Source organism: Equus asinus, chromosome 19, assembly GCF_041296235.1.
Source record: "Equus asinus isolate D_3611 breed Donkey chromosome 19, EquAss-T2T_v2, whole genome shotgun sequence".
Lineage (NCBI taxonomy): Eukaryota > Metazoa > Chordata > Mammalia > Perissodactyla > Equidae > Equus > Equus asinus.
Window position 1 is genome coordinate 8,976,363 of NC_091808.1, and position 21,248 is coordinate 8,997,610.

Consider the following 21,248-nt stretch of genomic DNA (forward strand, 5'->3'; position numbering starts at 1 on the left):
CTGGCCACTCGGAGCCTCTTGTATCCTTCATCACTCTGGGAGGAGATTTTAGGCGCATAAGAGCATTTATTACCTTGACTAAAGCTCTCTCCTTGGCTTTGGGCTCCAGGGGCAGAATCAGGGAGGGTCTCACCCCACGTTCTCAGGGGGGAACCCAGTTCCTGACACAGATCTGGGGTTGGCACCTTCACCCTACAAGTGCCTGGTCCAGGCTGTTTTGGTTACAAAGGGAGACAGTGATCAGATATAATCTCAAATGGAGTAAAACAGTTGGATTCTGCGCTCCCCTCTCATTAAGTTGTATTTTAATGACTTGATATCACTCTTGGGTAAGCTGGATGCTCATCCCTCCCAACTTCACCCCACAGAACGCTGTGCTAGGCAAAGTGAAAAGCTAAACGTCTTCCCGTGACCTTTTTTTTTTACTGCCGAGAGCTGGCATGGACTCAGTAAACAGCTGGGCTGCTGTCTAAGTATTGACAGGAAAAGATGGCTAAACATCAATAATTTTAAAAAAATGATTCTTTCTGAACAAAACTTTCCTTTATTTTTAAATTCTTTTTTTTTTTTTTTGAGGAAGATTAGCCCTGAGCTAACATCTGCTGCCAGTCCTCCTCTTTTTACTGAGGAAGACTGACCCTGAGCTAACATCCATGCCCATCTTCCTCTACTTGATATGTGGGACGCCTGCCACAGCATGGCTTCCCAAGTGGTGCCATGTCCGCACCAGGGACCTGAACTGGTGAACCCCGGGCCACCAAAGCAGAACGTGCACACTTAACCACTGTGCCAACGGGCCAGCCCCTGAACCAAACTTTCTTACCTGATGACATGCTTGTAGCTAAACAATCCGATAAAAGAATTCAAAATATTTCATTACTGAGTCTGGCAGTGTGCTTTGTAATTAACCTTAGCCTGGAGGTTTCATCAGGAAATAATATTGTCTAAAGTTAGATGTTTTACACTTTATTTGGACTTTTTTTTTTAACGATTGTGGTAGATGACTGACAACACCTGCTTTAAATATTTCCATGTTAAAAAATAAAACTGGACCCCTACCTCACACCTTAGTAAATTCCAGATAGATTAGAAGTAAAAAGGTACACATACAGCAACACATACAAACCCCATGAAAGATCTGGAGAAAAAAATAAATGATGTTTATTTAATCTTAGGAAGTGAAGTGGCAAGTCTTTCTAAAAATGACACCAAAGCAAGAAACCATTAAAAAATGTGATAGATTTGACTATATAAAGATTTGAAACTTCCATATTTATTCACAAGTGTTTAAAAGTCAAAGCGGAAACTGAGAAACAGCATTTCAACATGTGAAAAGCAAAGGGATAATGTTCCCAATATGTAAACACCTGTCACAAGTAAGTTAGGAGTAAAAGAATCCTCCAGTAGAATAACGAACGATGGATATGAAGCGGTAATTGATCAAGATTTGCAAATGGCCGGTGACCTCATGAGAAGACGTTCAACTACACTGGTAATCAAGGGAAGATTTTAAAAAGAAAAAGAAAAGAAAAAAGAAGGAAAAAGAAAACCACACATGTCACCACAACCACAAAACTCATGGGATGTCTTTTCTCACCTACTTAATGAGCAACGGTGAAAAAGATTGTAACACAAAGTGTTGGTGAGGGTTGGAGGAAAAGGGCTTCTCACACTGTTTGTGGGAAGAGTGTAAGTATGTATAAACTTTTTGGAGCGCGGTCTGTCAATACGTATCAGAAGCCTCTGTAAATGGATACCTTTTGACCTAGTAACAGTCCTCTTAGCCCTGATCTGGCCTTGAGGAAAGGGACATGGTCTCCCTTGGCCACTTCACCCGGAACAGGGGACCAGCTCTTTCTCTTAATTCCCCCAGCAGAGCAAGGGCCAAGCTCTCCGAAGGCGCTGGAGACTGGATGGCAAGCACAGTGGAGACAGCAATGTGCAGGCCCAGACCCAGCCCAGGGTCACTCACTCACTGGGAAGCACCCGCTTCTATTTGGCCAGGGGCAGCTCATGGCCCCTTCTAGAACTGCCCCAGGCCTCTCCTTATGGCAAAGCCAGCCCCAGCGGACCCAGCCATCAGCGGCAGAGAGTTCTTCCACCATCTTCATCTAAGGCCCCTCCCCATTCTTCACTTACTGTCCCGGGACGTTATCCGATGGTGGAAACATCCAGTCACTGCCGGCGCAGCCCCTCCCCACCCACCAGGATGGGGTCTGATTCTCTGGCGCCATTAAGATAATCATAACAGATTGCAAGATGTAAGCTCATCTGTGGTTGTTTTGTTACATTTATAGCAGTAAAAACCCATCAATGAGGAAGTGATTAAATAAATTAGGAGAGCTTCGTTCATTAGAACGCCATGGAAAGCAACAACATAAACCTACCTATGGTGGTGGAAGGAAGAAGACGGCAAGATGACACGAGTCAAGTGTGAAGTGCTCAGCACAGCACCGGACACACCGGAAGGGCTCAAGAGTTGTGGTTAAGTGGAAAAAGAGGCTACAAAACAGTGTCATAGTTTAAGAGCATCTGTTAGTTAGAAAGTGCATCTTTATGTGTTTATATACATAGATAAATATATGGAAGGATATAAACCAGAATGTGAACAGCGACTGTTTCCGGCTGGTAAGCCTACAGGTTGTCTTCTTCACATCCATTGCTATCATTGTATTTTCTGTGTCATAATGATCCATTTTTTTGGAATGCTTTGGGAAATAGACAAGAAAAAGGATTTCAAGAATTTTCTGGTCAACCTTATCTTAACATGAAAAAATCTTACATATTAACCTGGGGATGCAGCACAGGTTACATAGTAGTCAGAAAAAAACTATTTTCATTTTTTTTTTTGTTAGAATAAAATAAAATTAAAACTTTCACAATTTTTTTAACATTATAATGCTTGGTGCCTGTTTGGGGGACTGGGACTCTGGGAAGTTGATCCCCCACCAGCGCCTGGGCTGCAGGGGAGCAAATTGCTTTCTGTGGGACGGTCAACTGTCCTTAGGTACTGCTCCAGATTCAGCTGGCTTCAGAACGATGGAACTCAGAGACTGAATGCCCACCTCTAGGCTGACCACCTTATGCACTACAGGAAAGAGATTTGTTTCTTGCTGGCTCTGGGTAGAAAAAAATCCCTGGAGTTCTTTAATGGGCCTGGCTTGGGTCATATGCCCATCACTGCATCAGTCATTACCAAGAGGATGCAGCTTGCCATAGACAATTATTTTTTGTTGTTGTTTTTTTGAGGAAGATTAGCCCTGATGTAACTGCTGCCAATCTCCCTCTTTTTGCTGAGGAAAACTGGCCCTGAGCTAACATCCATGTCCATCTTCCTCTACTTCATAAGTGGGATGCCTGCCACAGCATGGCTTGCCAAGCAGTGCCATATCCGCACCCGGGATCCGAACCAGTGAACTCTGAGCTGCCAAAGCGGAACGTGCGCACTTAACCGCTGCGCCACTGGGCCGGCTCCAACAACTGTTGTTCTTCAATTCACAGCACTCGGTTCCCTCCTCCTTTTGGTAACAGTAATGAAATTTCCTTCGGAGACTCATCCTTTCCTTATTCCCCAGGGTTCTGTTGGGGCTGTCAATCTCCATACCCTACCTGTTGGCACCAGAGATGGGTACTTGAGCTAAAATTGTCCAGTCTAAGGAAATCCATTTTCCTGGCCACCGTGATTGTGGACTCAAGTCAAACAGGACCAGTTAGTCCTGCTGTAAGATTCTGCCTAGACATCAGAGGAAGATATCTGAGGGCATCTCCCTCCTCTGGCACGTGGAGAAAGACCCCTGCAGTAGGAGAGAATACAGTCACTACAGAGGCAGAGAAGAGTTATGGGGAGAAAAAGGGAGGCTTGACATCATTCGAATTACCGTCCCTGGTTGTCATTCGGTAATAGCCCTCTTCTCTGGACTTCCCAGTTACAGAAACAATAAAGGCCCCTATAGGTAGAGTTGGGTTTCTGTCATCCAAACCGGCGGATCCCGGGCCGCCGAAGCGGAACGTGCGCACTTAACCGCTGCGCCACCGAGAATAGCCCTATTTCTAAGTGCCCACAAAATATTTATAAAAAATAACATATAGTCAGGTACAAAGAAAATCTCAGAAAGTTCAAATCGCAGAAATAGTATAAGTTCTAGTCTCTGACCACAATAAAATGAACAATCCCTATGTTTAAATGAAAATAAGATACAACTAATTAAAATTCATTTTATAAAAGTTTATAAAGTAGTAATAACATTTATATGGAAAAACAACTGTTCAGGAAATTTTTTTATTTTGAGGCAAAACCAGGGAAATACTACCAGTCTGTAAAACATATGTGGCAGTTGTCAAAACTTTATGGTAGAGCAGATGTGAACATATTTATTTGAGTTTAATATATAACAAGTTGAGCAAAAATTTTAAAATGATGAAAGAAATAGTATCACTACGTTTATATGGGAAATGGGTAATAATAACAGGTGAATAGCAAATCCTTACTCAGACCATTTACCACAGAACATTCCAGAGAGGTTAAAGTTAAATACACACACACACCATTAAAAAAAAAACCCACAACAGAAGAATATAGCAGTGTATGTTCACCCAGTCTGCTGAGACACTGCTGTCAGGACAAATTGTGGGTTTCGGAGCAGACAGACCTCTGAGTTTGGGTCCCACCTGAGATGCTTACTCAAATATTTAACGTCTCTGAGCTCAGTTTCCTATCTGCACAACATAGGTAAAAATACCCAATTCACAAGAATCGAAAGCACTTTGTGGTCCACACTTTTCGCCTCTTCGTAGATTTCCCAGGCTGGATGCTGCAGATGCAGTGCGGCACCTCTGGGAACAGATGGCCCCTCGGGAGAAAGACCTGAGTCAAGTTTAACTATCCAAGCATGTCGTTAAAAAAACCACGGGAGGCTATAAGAATATAATGCATTTTTAAAATTTGTAAACATCTGTATATAAACACAAAGAAAAGCGATGGAGTGAAAGAACACTTCACTGTAAATATGAAAAATAACATCAAAATATTAACAAACTGATAAAAATATTTAAGAAAATCCTTAGAAATTAAAGGAAGACAACTTAAGGCAACTATGAGGGTCTCTGACAAATACAAATAAAGATGTAGCATGAACAGGGAAGCTGGAAGAAAGTACATTAAACATATAGCAGGTCATGCCCATCGGCCCAGAGCTGATAAAGAGATACCACAGAGCGCTCACATCCTCAGAGCTCTCAACCAGCAATTCCTCTGACTGAAGAAAGAAAGACAGAGAGGAAAGGAGGGAAGGAAGGAAGGACAAAAGGAAGGGAAAGAGGGAGGAAGGAGAAAGAAAAGAGAAAAACTATGTTCACGGAGATTTTTCTTTTTAAAGGAATTTTTCTTTTAAAGATTTCATTTTTCCTTTTTCTCTCCAAAGCCCCTCGGTGCATAGTTGTATATTTTTAGTTGTGGGTCCTTCCGGTTGTGGCATGTAGAACGCCACCTCAGCGTGGCCTGATGAGCAGCGCCATGTCTGCGCCCAGGATCCGAGCCAGCGAAACCCCGGGGCACCGAAGCGGAGTGCATGATAGTAACCACTCAGCCACGGGGCCGGCCCCCAACAGAGATGTTTTTACCTGTATAAATTTGTAAACACACAACCCTTAAAAAAGTCCAAATCCTGGCACAAATTTTGCCCCAAGGATCTGGAAATCTGCCAGAGTACTAGGCAGGTCATGCTATATTGGTGGAAGTATTTGTACATTTTCCTGTTAGTTTGACAACTCTGTTGATCTTGCACTGCAACACTGGGTGAATATTCTATACAAAAAAGAAAGATTGAGTAAACAAACAATGTTCATCATTCTACCCAGATAAGCTTGACGTGACCCAGGTCATCTCAAGGCTGGATTCTTAGGCCTCAGCCAGAGGTTTCCAACCAAGTGAGAGCAGGAGTGTGGAGGACTGAGGCCCCGCAGGGCCAGCAGCAGGGGCTCCTCCCAGAGGACACAGCTGCCTGAGGGCTCCTGGCCTGAAGAGGAGAGGCCTGGGGAGCGGCTTATCACATGAGCTCGTGTGAAAGCCCCACGCCTCCAGGTCTCCGGGGAACATTTGCCGTGCCTTTCCTGTCACCACCCAGCTCTGCCCTGTGCCCATGAGCTCATTGCTGCTGGGCAAGTCCTCTGGGCTCAGATAACTGCCGGGGGCAACTCCTTTCCCAGCCTCCAGCCCCTGCCCTGTGCCCCCAGGAGACACAGAGCCGCCCTGACCCCCCTCTGTGGTTCCCCACAGAACAGACTTGTGTGAGCTCAGCCCAAGTCCTGGGAAGTGAACGGGCTCTCTCACCCCAGCCCTGCCCCCATCTCCACCTTGCCTTGGCCTGGGGACTGCTCGGCCACCGTGACCAGGCAGACGCCACCTGGACTCCAGGCCCTCCCCATGTCTGAGCTACTGTCTTGTGTCTGTCTCGGTCCCAGACTCTGCAGCAGCTCTGGGCCCAGCTGCCGCCTCCCAAGTGGGTGTCAGCCAGAGGAGAGCTTGGGGGAGGGGAGTTGGAAGCTGAGGGGATCCCACCCCAAGGCAGAGATAGGGCTCTTTCCCTGGCAGCCTCTGGGGGCCCAGGTTGGCCGGTGTGGGGAGGGTTTCTCCAGGTGGATGAGAGCTGGTTCATTCATTCCACCTTACACGGGAGGGACTCACTCTGTGCCAGGCTCCCAGCCACCCAGAATTCAAGGTGAGTCTCAGGACTCTTTCTTTTAAGGACAATTGAAGAGAGACTCCTCCCTTCCCCCCATGTATGTCACCCTTGCACTTTCAGAACCCTGTCCCAGCCAGCTCTGGCCCCAGGCCACCTAATTCCTGCTGGCCACCAGAGAGGGCTGGCTTCCTGACACTAGAAGGCTCCATCTACTCAAACCTTATGACCACAACGTTCCAAACCCACCCGGCTCTGTCCTTTCCAGACCTCCCAGAAATTAAAGTAGGAGAGAATGGGGAGAGGGGACAGTGTGGTCCCAGGGAGATGGCTGCTGACAGACATGACAAAGGCCCCAGAACTCTGAGCACCCCCACCCCGCAAATGGCCATGGTGGCAGAGGAGCTGTGTCCATTCCCCTGCCAAGCCACACACCACATTCCCACGGGAGCCCGCTCCGCGCAGAGTGGAGACAGCTGTTTCTCTCAGCAGATGTTCTTGAGGCAAGCAGGGGCGCCTGCTCCAGCCCGATCCCCATGACTCACTGGAGCTCAGGCAGCTCGCCCCTCGGGCCCAAGCAGCCTGAGAGCCCGGTGTGTGGCTGAGGGCAGATCGGGTAGCCTCCACAGCCCTGTCTGCAAAATGGGGCAGGTGGTGGCTTCACCAGCACCCTCCTTCTGTGAAAGCAGAGGATGACTCTGTTCCTGCTGCCCCCTGAGGCCTATTGCAATGCCAGCCTTCAGTCCCTGTGCATTTATTAAGCACCTACTGTGTGGCAGGCAGTGTGCAAAGAGCTGGGGCTATTGAGATAGACGCAGGAGTTCCCCGAGAAGCTGACAGAAGGAGAGAAGGAAGCCCTAGTGGTATTAAGGCTGTGACATGCTCAGGGGGCTGTGGGACTCCAGGGCTGGGGCCTCTGCTGTCTGAGCTGAACCTGAGGAGAAGACTGTGGGAACCGACAGGCCCAGGACGAGCCTCAGTGTTCAGCAGAGTCATCACTCCAGAAGATTCACAGGCCATCCCACTTCATTTCAGGTCCAGGACCAGATGAACACTCAAGGGGACAAGGAGAAGGTAACATGCCAAGGTCCAGGAGGGGCCTAGCACCTGGGGCTTTGAGGCCAGGATGTCCAGAGTATGATGCCTAATCCCTGAGTCCGGGTTCCCTTGATGTAGAAGGAAGGGGCAGGACCTGCCGTCTGGGCTCCTCCATCTGGGCACTGGTCTCTGGAGCCAGGCGTCCAGCATGCAGCCTCCCAGGCCTCCCACCACCATTCCCAGCGCAGCCACCACCCAGCTTTCCGGATTTTCTCATAACACATCACTCACCACATTGTGTTTCTCTTAGCTCCGTGAAGCCTGTTCTGCTTGAGAAACACATTTGGATCTAATGGGGCAAGAAGGTGCTGAAGTTAGAAATATTTGCTTAATTTAGTAATACGTATGAGCATATGTCACATTCATTTTACCGAAGTTAACTCTCCCCTACCAGGCTGTGAGCGAGGGTCAGGAACTGTCTAACTCTATGGAACCGGTGTGGTATTTTTAATCGTCCCATAAAATAATTTAAAAAGAGATTTTTCACGACAACATGACCAGCACAGTCAGCCTGGACCTGATCATCGAACACTGTCCTGACGATTTGCTTTGCTCTTTCCATGGGGAACCACTCGGTCTCTCCTAATTGTGCTTCTCTTGGTGTTGTCCACTTTGCCCTCCATCCATCACTGATGGTGTGGGACAAAGGCCGGGACCCCCGCTGATGTCCTCACCCTCACACCCACACACCAGGGGCTGTCTGTGGGAGCCTTGGGGCTCTGGCAGACTGCTTGTTCCAAGAATGCAATGTTGGAGAGTCAAGCAGCAGGCAGCGAGGGCGTGGGTTTCTCTGGGGATCATTCAGGGTGCTTACCGTAAGCAACAGACCTGCCTCTGGCCAAACAAAGTAGAAAAGGAATTTATTAAAAGGGCATTGGGCAGTCGAGAAGATTGGGAAACAACCCATGCAGGACCAACGGGGATGGTGAGGCCCTCAGCACTGTCCCCGCCACCAACATTGATGATAACACTGTGTGGATGACAACCCTGACACAGGACAGTGGATGCTACCGCCACTGCCACTGTGCCCTAGGAACTGCTCTTGAAGTGTTCTTGAAGACGTTCCTCGTGGCCCTGGCTTCTCCGAGACAACGGCTCCCAATGTAAAACCTAGGGCTGGCGCATCTCACTGGGGAGGGGTCCAGGTCACACACCCACGCGCCAACTGCAGGGGAGGCCATGCAAGCAAGCATTTGGCGTTTCAGCTTCTCCAGGGGCCTGAGAAGCCAGCCAGCAAAAACCAAATGACATGTGCCCACTACACACAGAGAGTGCCCCTCTTCCTTATCACCTCCATGGGGCCTGAGATCCTGAATCGGCTGCTTGATAGGAGGTACTGAACCTTACTGAACTCTAATCTGGGGCCTCCTCTCTTAAATTATTTCATCCGAGGCAAAACAGGCCATCATTTGGGAAGAAGGACCCTGGTTCTCCTTACCCAGCCTGCACTGGGACGCAGAGACTTTCCCAGGCAATCCAGGAGAAAATGGTGAGTGACGCTGCACATTGGGCCCAGAAGTAATGGTGGTTTTCAAACAATTTAAGGGCTTTGGGCTTAAAAGTATTTTCCAATCCCTGTGGAGCCCAGATTGTGGAGCGGGGTATGTTCCCTCCAGCCCTCGTTAACATCTGGCTAGATCATGCCTCTCTCTTGCTAGTGTTTTCTGGTCATTCTCATTTTAGAAATTGACTCCTCACCAGAAAGCAGTTGGTGATCACACACTCACGGGGCAGAAATCTGCAGGGGAGTTTCTGGCTTGGAAAACCCAGAGACGTGGCTTCTTGAGCTGAGTGGTGGGCCTGGATCCTGGCAGGCCCGTCCCATGATCCCTTCTGTGAAGGTGCCAAGTTAAGGGGCTTTTGTAAGACACTCGGGTCCCCTCTGTCCTTAGGGAGAAGCCCCCTTCCTTGAAGACTGTGACCTCCAACAAATCTGAAACATGGTCTTCCAAACCACACAACAGTCTCCTCTAGGTCCACACCAAGAAGGTGGGCTCAGTGCAGGGACCCCCAGAGCAGCAAGAAGCAGCTCCCGGCTTGGAAAAGCTCCATATGACCAATGTTTTACAAGAGCCCAGCCAAGGCAGGCCTGGTCCCCAAGGCACAGAGCCTGGCAGCAGATCCATTCCTTCTGCAAACATCTGGTGCATGCTCCACGCTGAGGTCGGGATGCTGAACCGTCTTCTGCTGGGAAGGCCCCTCTCCCTCACAAGCCTGCTCACTTTCTCAGGGTTCAGGCCACAGCCTCTACTCCCTCACCTGCCTGTTGATAGCCATGTGGGGAGCAGTTGTTCCCCCCAGGGAACTGAGCCTATCTTTTATTTTTTAAAAGGGGAAAAAAAAAAAAGGAGGGATAAACTCTGACGTCATGGGGCTGCGTAGGACAGCGGGGTTGGAGGCCATCTGGAGCAGGTGCTGGCAGGGCCCCTGGGAAAGGGGAAGGAGGGCAGCTGGCTCATCAGGTGGGGGTGTCCTGGGGTCAGACAAAGCCCTCATGGCATGATGAGGTTAAGCTTTCCTGGAATTTCTGGCCTGGGAAAGAAGGATGACGCTTCCTTGGCCTCCAGCTCTTCTTCTAAGGCCAGGCCCCGTAGGTGGAGGACTCCCAGAGGAGGCACTGAACTCAAGGAGACCCCGCCAAGCCATGGCCTCTGTGTCCTCTGTGGCTCCCTACCACCAAATGGTCCTGGGGAGTGCCATGAGCACGGGGTCCTCCCTCCAGGGAGGGTGTATGTTCCTGCGGTGACATTCAGATCCCCTTTCTGCCCCAGCTGCTTCCTCCTGCCTTCGCCCAGGGGTCGGAAGCCTCTCATCGGGCCTCTTGATTCACTCTGCCCCGGTCCAGGAGGCAAGGATCGCTTTTTCCCAATTACAGGTGGTGAAACCGAAGGCCCGGGGCAGTGCTGGAACGTGGCCCGGGTCCCGCTGCAGTTCCCCTGCGTGGCCTCCACAGATCTGCTCACCGCCTGTTCAGTGTCCTCTCTGGGAAGTTATGCAGCTGGAAGAAGGCCTCTGGGATGAAATAATTGCGGAGAAAACAGATGGGCTCCCGAGCAATCCTCCCCTCCTCCGTGCACCTGAGAAGCCTCCCGCTCGCCCCACGGCCAGGAGGGGGCGCTGTTCCGCAGGGACTGGTTCCCACCGCCTGGGAGGAGGGCTGGACGAACCCGCCTTGGCCCCTCCTCCCCAAGTCGTCTCCCCCCACCCCCCAAGCCCTTCTGCACACCTTTCTCACCCGAGGTGTCCTCATCGAAGCCCAGTCTCGTCTTCCGTAGGGTCCTGCTAACTGGACATCGACTGTCCCAGGGAAGGGCCACTCCGCGGTAGGCAGGAGAGTCTTACCTTGCCCTTCTTGGAGGAGAGGAAGGAGGCAAGAAGGGCCCACAAGAATGGGGTCTTTTCTCTCCACGTCCTCACCTTTCAGAGACCCAGGAGGGAGAAGGGGGTCTCAGCGATGCGACTCTGATGCCTGGGGCTTGGCACACTTCAGCCTGGCTCTGACCTTCCCCACTCCCTGCTCCCTCTCCACGTCCCCCCGAAACTCAGCACTTTCCCTCGGCCTCATCTTTCATATCCTCCCCCAAGTTTGCCTGCTGCCCCCAAACCCCCAAGAGCATAATGGGCTCCCACCCTCGGGAGACAAGCCCCTCCTCCTATCCACTACCCTCGTTCCTTAGGTCTGGGCATGCGCGGTTCTGCAACACGGCTGCCCTCCAGCTGACGTAGGTTTCACTGGGTTGCTGTTTGGCGAGGCTTCTCAATTCGATTGTTTTTCTTTTCCCGCAGCTCTGGAAGCCCGAGGGCATTCCCCCATTAGCCCAAAGGGGGTCGCTCTGTTTTGCATCTAGGTTTGCCTCCTTTTTCTCTTCTCTCCGCCTGCCTGCCGGGTCTCCTTTCCCCGCTCAGCTCAGACTTTCCTTCTCCGGGAAGCCCGCCCTGCTAGGCCAAGCTGGGGCAGCTGCCCTCCCTCCCTGCCGTTGTCCTTTTCCACCTACAAAGCTGGAGCCTGTTTCCTGGGGGTTCTTCCTCTCGGGATGGAACTCCACAGGCTGCGTGGATGCTCAGGGGATACTTGGGGAATCAATGGATGGATAAGTGACAAATGACAGATTCCCTACAGAATGGCCAGGCTCCTGGCGCCCAGTGGGAGCAGAAGAGGCAGACCTCTGGATGGAAAGGCAGGAAGAAGGGACCTGAGTCCGCAGTCTAGGCCCAGGAGGGAGAGAGAGCCTCCTCTGCAGCTTCCTGTGCAAGGAAAGCATGGGGCGGTAAAATTCTTACGGCCCAAGGGGTGTTGTCTGCTCGCTGCAAGATCTGCCAATAGTCAGGAGGCAAGGTGGTAGGAGAGAAAGGGTTTCTTTACTACAGCTTGCTAGCAAAAGGGAAAACAGCCGACTCCTGTCCAAAGAATTAGCTTACAGAACAAAGCCTACAGGCCAGTTATATACGGGGCTGGTCTCTGGGTGGGGCAGACATCTAGTTCCCCTCCCTGACAGTCCTTTGTTTTACTGGATACGCATCAGAGAATGGAGCAACGCCCTACACCCTGATCTTTCAGTTGTCATTGGTGATGGCTATCAGCATAGGCTGTCTGCCCAGGGGTCATCACATTCCTAAGGAACTCAAAGGAACAAAGTTATCATCTTAAAGCAGCTGGGAGGGGCCACGAGATCTACAGAGCTTGTTTGCGCTGGTTAATCAGAGGTCACTCGAAGTTACAATATGGTTTCTTTTCTACAATATGGCTTCCCTTATGTCAACCTTGTGTTGAGCCGGTATCGAAACCATCCATCACCAAGGCAGTCATGTGCTGACAGCCTCTTTTCCTGAAGGGCCAGTCCTCGCACTTCTCCCCACCACACCTCCAGGCCCCACTTAACAGGAGCAGCTCCACGGCCCGCCCTTGGGAAGCCTCACTCTGCAATGAACTCTTCCAGCATCTGGTCTGTCTCCAAATGACCCCAGCCCAATGGTCAGAAGTGGGGGCTCCCAGAAGATTCTTCTTCCAAAAAGAGAAAGTAGAGTCCAAAATGTTGGCTCTGTCCATACTGGGGAGGGAGTGGGGTCGGTTTGTGGAATTTGGTCTCAAAGTTCAAAGAGAGGGGAGACCTAAATAGCTACCTGGCTGTCGCCAAGTACATCCAAGGGACACAGAAGGAGGAAGCAGCTGCCTACAGACATTCAGACAGAAGGAGTGACCATGGAGCACCAGAGGCTTCCAACCTGTCCCTCACAAGAAGTTTCAGAGAAAGTAGCTGTTGCCCGCTGGAAACCAGCCCAGTGCCTGGCTCTAGAGTCATCCGTCCTGCTCCTTAAACCAGTATAAATAAAGCAAGTCTCAGAGAAGTTCCAGATTGGTGACATTCCTTTTTGTCCAGTAGGCAGAGGGATGAGGGACCTCCCATCACTTACCTAGAGACCCCTCCCTCTTTTCCCTTCTTGCTTCCCTTTCTTTCTCCCCAAATGAAAGAGTGGTGCCACTCTATCAGTGTTACCATAAAGAGGCAATCCGGGGGGCTGCATGGAGGTGGTGAGTCAACTCACCAGAACTCACAAAAGATGACCTGTTGATGTCTGAATCCTCTTCAAGATCCGGTGACTCTGCTACCCCAAACTCAGTCCTTAGGTGAAGGTTATTTCCTAATCAAAGGGACTTAGGGCACAGTTGGTCTGCAGTTTCCGACTCAGAGTGCCAGGGTGGGAAGGAGAGAGCCCAGAGCAGAGAGCAGATGGTGGCTCCCTTGCCTCCCAGCTCTGGGCCCAGGCTCTGCTGTGTGAGTGACACCAGATTCTCCTGGCTCCTCTTGACTCCAGTCGCCCTCCTGCCTCGGGCGAAGCTTCCTCTCCCTGAAAAAGCTCATGCAGGCGCCTGCATCCCGCTGCGTCATCTTGATGCCTGGGGACCACCACTGCGCCGGTTCCCAGCTGTCCACCCGAGTCCTGCTAGGCGGCAGCAAGTTCACAGATTCCTGCACCTAACTCAATTCCCAAGAATTGGGAATGGGGTGCCAGGCTCTCCATCTCCATGGCCCGAAGCGACTCCTCAGAGCCTGAGGGATTGAGATGCCCTGCCCAAGGAGAGAGATACGTGGCCGTGTCCCCACAGCTACAGGGGGACCTCCCTACAGCCGAAAAGGTGAAGGCGACCACCTGTCACGGCTCACAGAAGCCCGACTGGGCTCGGGGCTAGGTCAAGCTCCCTCCCCAGCCCGTGCGGGTGCACAGGACACTGGAGCCGACAGCCCCACGCTGCGGATCCTCGCGTGGGTGCAGACAGAATCAGGCGTGCACACGTCTGTGCAGAAGGAAGCCACCCGCCCGGTCGGATCGGGGGACGTTCTGTGCGGACTACGCAGGCTGAGCGCGCTTAGAGCCACAGTGGCGGAGACATGTGCGGTGGCCACCTCAGACCCGCATAGGCACCCGTATCTCGGGCCTGACCTGTAGATCACCTCCTTCGCGTTTTGCTCTCAAACACACCCTCAGGCGAAAGGCTTGCGCTCTCCGGTATAGGACTTGCGCTCCCCCCTGCGGCCCCGGGCGAACCTCGCTCTCTCAGCGTCTCCTGCCCGGACCTCCCGCCCCAGCCTCTGCCTCCCCAACCTAAAGGCTCAGGTGCGGTCTGAGCTCCCGCCCCAGCCAGCGAGAGAAAGGTGGAGCCGTAGTGCCAGGCCTGCGCCTGTCAGGTGCCCAGGGAAGAGTTTGGCAACAAAGATCTGCGTGGATTTCGGGGTGTGCCAACTTTCTGGCTGTGTGACTTTGGGTAATTGATTTCATTCCTCTGAGCCTGTCTTTGCACCTGCAAAGAGGGAAACGGATCCCTTCCAGAGAGAGCGCTTGTGCGCAAGGCATCCAGAGCCCCAACGCTTGGCAAGCCCGGGCGCGCGCTCGCTGCAAATGAAGTTCCCTTGTGCGCGCGGCTTTGCAGCTCAGAGTGCAGCCGGGAGAGAGCCAGCCGAACCGCGGGATCCCTCCCGGGTGGGATGAGGGTGGGGGCAGAGGGGGAGCCCCCGCGGCCCCCTCCCAGCTCTCGGCGCGCGTGCCATTGGCCCGGGCAGCCCAGTGGGCGGGAGGATGACATCAGCGGCAGGTTGGATTATAAAGGCGCGAGCGGAGCCGCGGGCTCAGAGCGCACCCAGCCGGCGCCGCGCAGCACTGGGACCCGCGCCTGCACCGCAGTCCGGCCAGCCTGCTCCGCGCCCGCCTGCTGCTCTGCCCGCCAGCCCCGCGTGCCCTCGCTGCCGCCGGTCTGCGCCCCTCGACCCTACGGGCACCATGCACCTCTCCCAGCTGCTGGCCTGCGCCCTGCTGCTCACGCTGCTCTCGCTCCGGCCCTCTGAAGCCAAGCCCGGGGCGCCGCCGAAGGTGGGTGCTGTCGCGGGGACGTGGAGACCGTGAGGGGCTGTGGGAGACCTGGGGATCTAGGAGGATGCGGCGCGCCGGAGCGAGCAGAGAGGGCGGGAAGGCGGCGCTCTCCCCTGAGATATGCGCAGGTGAGAGCCGGGAGCCTCGAAGCCCGGACTCCGGGGTCTCCGTCTCCAGCTGCGGAGAACGTCGACAAGTGCGCAAGCCCTACCCCAGTGTGGCCAGCCGGGCAAGGGACATCGGAGGGGAGCGGGGGCAAGGGTATCCCCGAAGGAGCTGACAACGGCGGCCGCGCGGCAGGTGGATACAGGGCCGAGCTGTTCCGGCATCGGTGGGCGCGCTCAGGGCTCGGAAGGGACAAACCGCGCTGGCGGGCGGGCGCGTCCGGCTGGAGCATCAGGGGCCCAGCAAAGTCCCCCGCGCTGCCGCCGTGCGTCCCTTCACCCACGCGCTCTTTTCCTCCACAGGTCCCGCGAACTCCGCCGGGGGAGGAGCTGGCCGAGCCCCAGGCTGCGGGCGGTGGACAGAAGAAGGGCGACAAGACCCCTGGAGGCGGCGGCGCCAACCTCAAGGGCGACCGGTCTAGACTGCTCCGGGACCTGCGCGTGGACACCAAGTCGCGGGGGGCGTGGGCCCGCCTTCTGCACGAGCACCCCAACGCGCGCAAATACAAAGGAGGCAACAAGAAGGGCTTGTCCAAGGGCTGCTTCGGCCTCAAGCTGGACCGGATCGGCTCCATGAGCGGCCTGGGATGTTAGAGCGGCGACCCCTGGCGGCGGTGAGTACCACCAACCCTGGCCGCCGGGCGCTCCCTCACGCCCAGCTCCCCCGCGGCTCCTGCCAGAACCAACCAGATCCCCCGCCCGCAGGCCCGTTCCTCTCTGGTCCCCTGGCCCTGGGACCGTTCCACCTCCCAGCCGACCTTTGGAGGGGAGCCAGAGGATCTGGGCTCGAGATAGAATGTGCGTGCTAGGCATTTGCCCCCAAACCCATTTATCTTCCCATTTTACAGATAGGAAAAGTGAGGGATAAAGTGGTCAGGGACCTTTGGCAAGGTCAGAAATGTCTCAGCATGGATGAACCCACCTGGCTTCCTCTGGAAAAGCAGAGATAGCTTGGTGGGGTCCCACTCTCCCCAAGACCACGAGGGAACCAGCAGCACTGGCTCCCATCCCCAATTGGGGGGCTTGAGGGGAGACTGTGGGTTGGTGGAAGCAGAGGAGGAAGGGCGTGCACAGAAGCCAGGGTAAGTTTATCTGCCAGCCACTGCACCATGGGGCCTGGGCAGTAGGCAGCCCAGAGGTCAGGATGGCTTCCTGGGTCTGTTGTCCCTGAAGTGGGACAGACTTGGAAGCGTACCTGGCCTCTCGCAGTAGAGAGAATACCCCTTTGTTGGCATCACCAGGGAGCTCTTCTGCCCCAGAGCATTCTGATTCTCCTCCCTCTTCTCAACTGTGGCTGTGGACAAACTGGTCTGTCCAGGGTCCTGATGCTGCTGCACCCGTGCGACTCCGGGATTGGACCTCAGTGTTTGTGGCACTCTTTCAGGGCAAGAAAAAAGGAACTAAAATAAATCTTACTTCTTGCCCCCAACCTTGAACTCAGCATGTCCCAAACTGAGCTCCTCACCAACCTCCCCACCCTCATCATTCCGGGGCTCCCTCTTTCTAGCATGGCCTGCTTGTCCTCCACCAGGACTGGAAAACCACATGCTACCTTCAGCCCCTGCCAGTTGTCGCATCCCGGCCATGTCCTGCCGCACGGGTCCCCCCTCCTCTCCATTCCTGCTGCCCATCAGTGCCCGTGGAAAAACAACATCCCAACCTCAGAAATGGGCATTCAGGTGCTTTAGGATCTGACCCCAGCCTTTTCCTGCAGCCCCATCCCACGCCTGTCTGTCCCACTCCAGGCCATAGGGAAGCTGCTCTCTCTCCCAAACAGCTTTATCAGTGTCCACGCTGTCTTCCCCCAGAGGGCTCTTGTTGCCAGCGTGTTGCCTAAGCCTTTTTTACAGCATGGACCACTCTTCACCTGAGCTATAGTTGCTTGGGAACCTTGTCACCTCCCCAAATTAACTCATGAGTGACTTTAGGGCCAGGCACCAGCCTAAGGTGGTCTGGGACCCGCAGCACCCCTAAAGGGGCTCTTAAAAGGGTTTGCCAGTGACCAGAGAACCCTGCCCCCCCTGGCTTAGGGGCACTCCTCTCCCACCACCCTAGGTTTTAGCTGGTGCCCCTCTTTCTGCAGCCAGGCGTGACCACGCTGTGTGTTCCTCCCCAGTTCTTCAGGGGCTTCAGTGTCTGAGAACCTGACTCACCCCTGCACAGGGAGTGATGGTTCTGGCACTTGGGGTCCCACCTTTAGTAGCTACCACTATAGTGGTCTGCTCTTCTCTCCTGTCTAAACAGCAAAGAGATGGAGCCACAGGACTCGAATTTTCAGTTTGTGATTTAAGCACCAAGCTCAGACTTGAGAATCTAAAGAAATGTTGGCTAACCTTCTATGGATTAGTGCCTGGTATGCCCGTTCCCAGAGGCTCTGTGTTCTTGGATGTGGCTGCTTGTGGGTCCCAGGTGATGGTCCAATGGGTGGTAAGAGGTGCTGGGTACGAGGGATCCAGATGGCTAAGACTTCCCGACCCCTTTGACCATGGAAGTCTGTCCACCTCCTAGAAGTTCTCTTAGCTGATCATCCATCTCTGATCCTTTCACCTTCTCAACCCCATCCTCCCCTCCACCCCCATGAGAATGCAGAAGCTCCTTCTGTGCCTCCAGCCTTCCAGTGGAATGCCCAGGGTGTCTCACTGTCCGGGCTCAACAGAAAGAGCTTAGATTTTTCACATTAATAAAAACTCTTCTGGGCTGGCCCAGTGGCACAGCAGTTAAGTTCACACATTCTGCTTCAGTGGCCTGGGTTCGCTGGTTCAGATCCTGGGTGCAGACCTATGCACCACTTGTCAGGCCATGCTGTGGCAGGCGTTCCACATATAAAGTAGAGGAAGATGGGCATGAATGTTAGCTCAGGGCTAGTCTTCCTCAGGAAAAAAAAAAAAAAAAAAAAAAAAAGGATTGGCAGCAGATGTTAGCTCAGGGCTAATCTTCCAAAAAAAAAAAAAAACACTCTTCTGAGGTCGTGGCCATTTCCTCACTCAGGAGTTGACTTTGGCTCTGAACAGCCACCATAATGACTGTCGCTGATGGTTATAGGTCTTGATTATAAAATAATAACAGAGATGATGGCGTATGGCTGATGCCTGAATGAACACCTTGCCCACGGGCCCCAGGGACATCACAGACGTCTGTCATCTGTTTAAACACATGGGACGGCCAGAGGAGGGAGTTGGGGAAGAGTATCAAGCACTGAGGCCTGGGGTCCCTCTTCGTGTGCTGTCCTCTGGGAGGGCTCTGCACCATCTCAGGAGGATGCCTTCCTCTGGCCCCGGAGCACCCCCATGCCTGTGGGCGGAGACCGGGTACAGCCCTCATCCAATGACTCTAAGAACTCTCAACCCAGCAAACCCAGCGCCACCATTTTCCTGGGGCTGCTGTCAGACACCATTTCCTCTGCTTGAAGGGGACCCTTTCCGAGGCAAAGCCAGCCTAGGAGGGAGGCACTGTTTACTGAGTGGCAGCAGTGACCCAGACATTGTGCGAGGCCCCCTGCAAGGTGCCTATTATCCCATTTTATAGGTGAGGAAAGAGATACTTAAGCCACCCGGGGCCATCCAGGCAATAAATATCAGAGGTGGGACCTGAGCCCAGAATTCCCGACGACTCGGATGTTTCTCTTCCCCTGCCCTCCACTGTCACCCAGACATGTAACGCCAAAGCCGAGGCGAGCACCAGACCGAGGGTTTGTGTAGTATCCGAAAAGGGAGAGGGGCGTTTTCCATTCCCTTTCGAGTGTGGTGTCTCACCCAGCGAGTGCCGAGGGCCAGGCTGGCAGTCAGCCTGAGGGGAGGGGGGCTGGCAGACATTCTGGTTCCACCTGCTCTGGGGCAGGAAGTGCGGAGGACGTGCAGGAGACAAGATGAGGGCCTGGAAGGGGCCCTTTCCCTGGACGGGAGCCTTCATCAGGGCTGTAGGGCAAAGGTAGAGGGATGTTACTTCACGCTGCTGCAGGAACAGGAGGAAGGTTCTAGAACGGCCCTGCAGGCTGAGTTTCTCAGCTAAGGGGCCAGAATTGAGTGTCCCGTGTCCCCTCTGTATTTCAGGATTGGGAACTTGCTCCATTGTGCTGAGGTCATCCTTGGTCATCAGCCTCCCGGCATCTGGAAGCACTTCCAACGCAATGTGGCTTTTACATTTCTTTTTTTTTTTTTTCCTGGTACTGGGAATACACAACACCAGCTGTCTTATTATTTGGGGAGGGGGGTATGAGTTTATTGTTTGTTTTTTTTGAAAATGAAAAATAAAAAGTTATATATTATATATATATTATATACATGAAACACGCACCTACACCCACGTGATGACAAGGGACAGTTTTTAAGAGACTGACAAAACCAGCTGTAAAACATTGCTGTTTGTAAATTCATGTCATGCCTAAATGTATTTATGTTGTAAAGCTATTTATATTGTTTATAAAGAGATATTTATAAAAATTTTATTTATGTAACTAAATGAAAGAAGTCAATCATTGTAATGTTTCTGTCTTAACTAGTTGGAAAATGTAAAAAAAAAAAGTCATTCCATGAACATCTTGAAAACTGTCTTTATTTACTCGGTTTTATTTTTAGGAATTAGTCTGAGGAAGAGGGAGAATGTGAAGAGAAGGCTTTTGCCTCTAAATAGATCTTACAGCCAGGTTTCCAATTCTGGATTAATTGGTATCAGCATCCCCTGGGAAGCTTGTTAAAAGTACAGATTCCTGGGCCGGCCGGTGGCGCAGTGGTTAAGTGCGCACGTTCCGCTTCGGCAGCCCGGGGTTCGCCGGTTCGGATCCTGGGTGTGGACATGGCCCTGCTTGGCAAGCCATGCTGTGGTAGGCGTCCCACATATAAAGGAGAAGAAGATGGGCATGGATGTTAGCTCAGGGCCAGTCTTCCTCAGCAAAAAGGAGGATTGGCAGTGGTTAGCTCAGGGCTAATCTTCCTCAAGAAAAAATAATCTTAATTAAAAAAAAAAAAAAAAGGTACAGATTCCTGCCCCCACCCGCCCCCTGATCCACTGAATCTGAGTCTCCTGGGATGGGATCGGCCACGTCCAGCTTGGCGAGGTCAGGAAGCTCCAACTAGAACACCTGACAGCCGGGAAGTCAGAGGCTGGTACAATTAAAATTAACTTAATTTAATTAATTTTGAATTTAGCCGGCTGAGGGTCCTCTAAATTCTACGCCTTCTCTCTGTTATTAAAAAAAGAAAGAACTGAAAACTTCCCTTTCGTTTGGGGGAGATTTAGAAGGTTTCTGTATATCATGCAGAATTGGTCAGGTTACCTTGCAAATCTTGGCAACTGTGTTTCACAGACCTTCTCCCGGAAGCACAGGATGGTCGTTTCTGCCTCACTGTCAATGCCACGGTCAGAGGGGCCAGAGGCAATGACCTCAGAGGAAGAGAAGATGTGATCGGGTTTCACATTCGGAAAGTGGTGAGCCTGCCAGGGCATTGTGGTTTTCCTTTTCATTTGAAGCCACTAACAATTATGGTTTCTATGCCCCACGGAGCTTGAATATGAAATTATGGATATTTAGAATCTCTTTTCCTGAAACCAGCAGGAAACTTTAAATAATTCCAAGATAATCTTGCTGCTCCTGGGTACGGTGACACCCCTGAGCAGCCTTCACCATCTGTCTTCTGTCCTCCGTCTGGGGAAAGCAGAAACATAAAGAGCCTTTTGGGCTGGTTACAGCAGGTGGGTGCCACCTCGCTCAGGGGAATTGGGAACACTGTGGCCCCGAGGTCACGGGGTCAGTTCCAGAGGAAGATGAGCACTGGAGGAGGTGGCCGGTGACACCTGGCCTTTCTGCTGGCATCCGAGCCCCGTGACCTTTGTTGGCTCCACCAGCAGGTTCTAAGGTGGGTGGGCGGCCAACACAGTGACCTCACCCAGAGGTCATGATTCAATGGAGGAAGGTTCAGGCCCTTGCCACCCCCTCAACTTCTGCCAC

The 21,248-nt window shown here is 52.5% G+C and overlaps 1 protein-coding gene and 1 long non-coding RNA gene across 2 annotated transcripts; one reads left to right on the forward strand and one right to left on the reverse strand.

Moving 5' to 3' along the window:
* Nucleotides 1–1,171: 1,171 nt before the first annotated feature.
* Nucleotides 1,172–11,601, reverse strand: LOC123278522 (uncharacterized). The gene is made up of 3 exons (XR_011495511.1): nt 11,002–11,601; nt 9,474–10,787; nt 1,172–8,064 (listed from the first exon to the last, which is right to left on the reverse strand). It is a non-coding gene; the product is annotated as an uncharacterized lncRNA (long non-coding RNA).
* A 3,240-nt stretch (nt 11,602–14,841) lies between these two features.
* On the forward strand, nt 14,842–19,839 carry NPPC (natriuretic peptide C). Its single transcript, XM_014862520.3, has 3 exons — nt 14,842–15,140; nt 15,608–15,918; nt 19,354–19,839. Exons 1-2 carry the CDS (start codon nt 14,850–14,852, stop codon nt 15,896–15,898), a joined length of 582 nt encoding a protein of 193 aa, XP_014718006.2. The 5' UTR covers nt 14,842–14,849; the 3' UTR covers nt 15,899–15,918; nt 19,354–19,839.
* Nucleotides 19,840–21,248: the final 1,409 nt, after the last annotated feature.

Bases quoted from the DNA above. Each gene is read 5' to 3' on its own strand.
- NPPC (XM_014862520.3), top strand. From the start codon at position 14,850: ATGACATCAGCGGCAGGTTGGATTATAAAGGCGCGAGCGGAGCCGCGG. The intron at 15,141-15,607 runs GTGGGTGCTGTC...TTTCCTCCACAG, and splicing joins AGCCCGGGGCGCCGCCGAAG to GTCCCGCGAACTCCGCCGGG.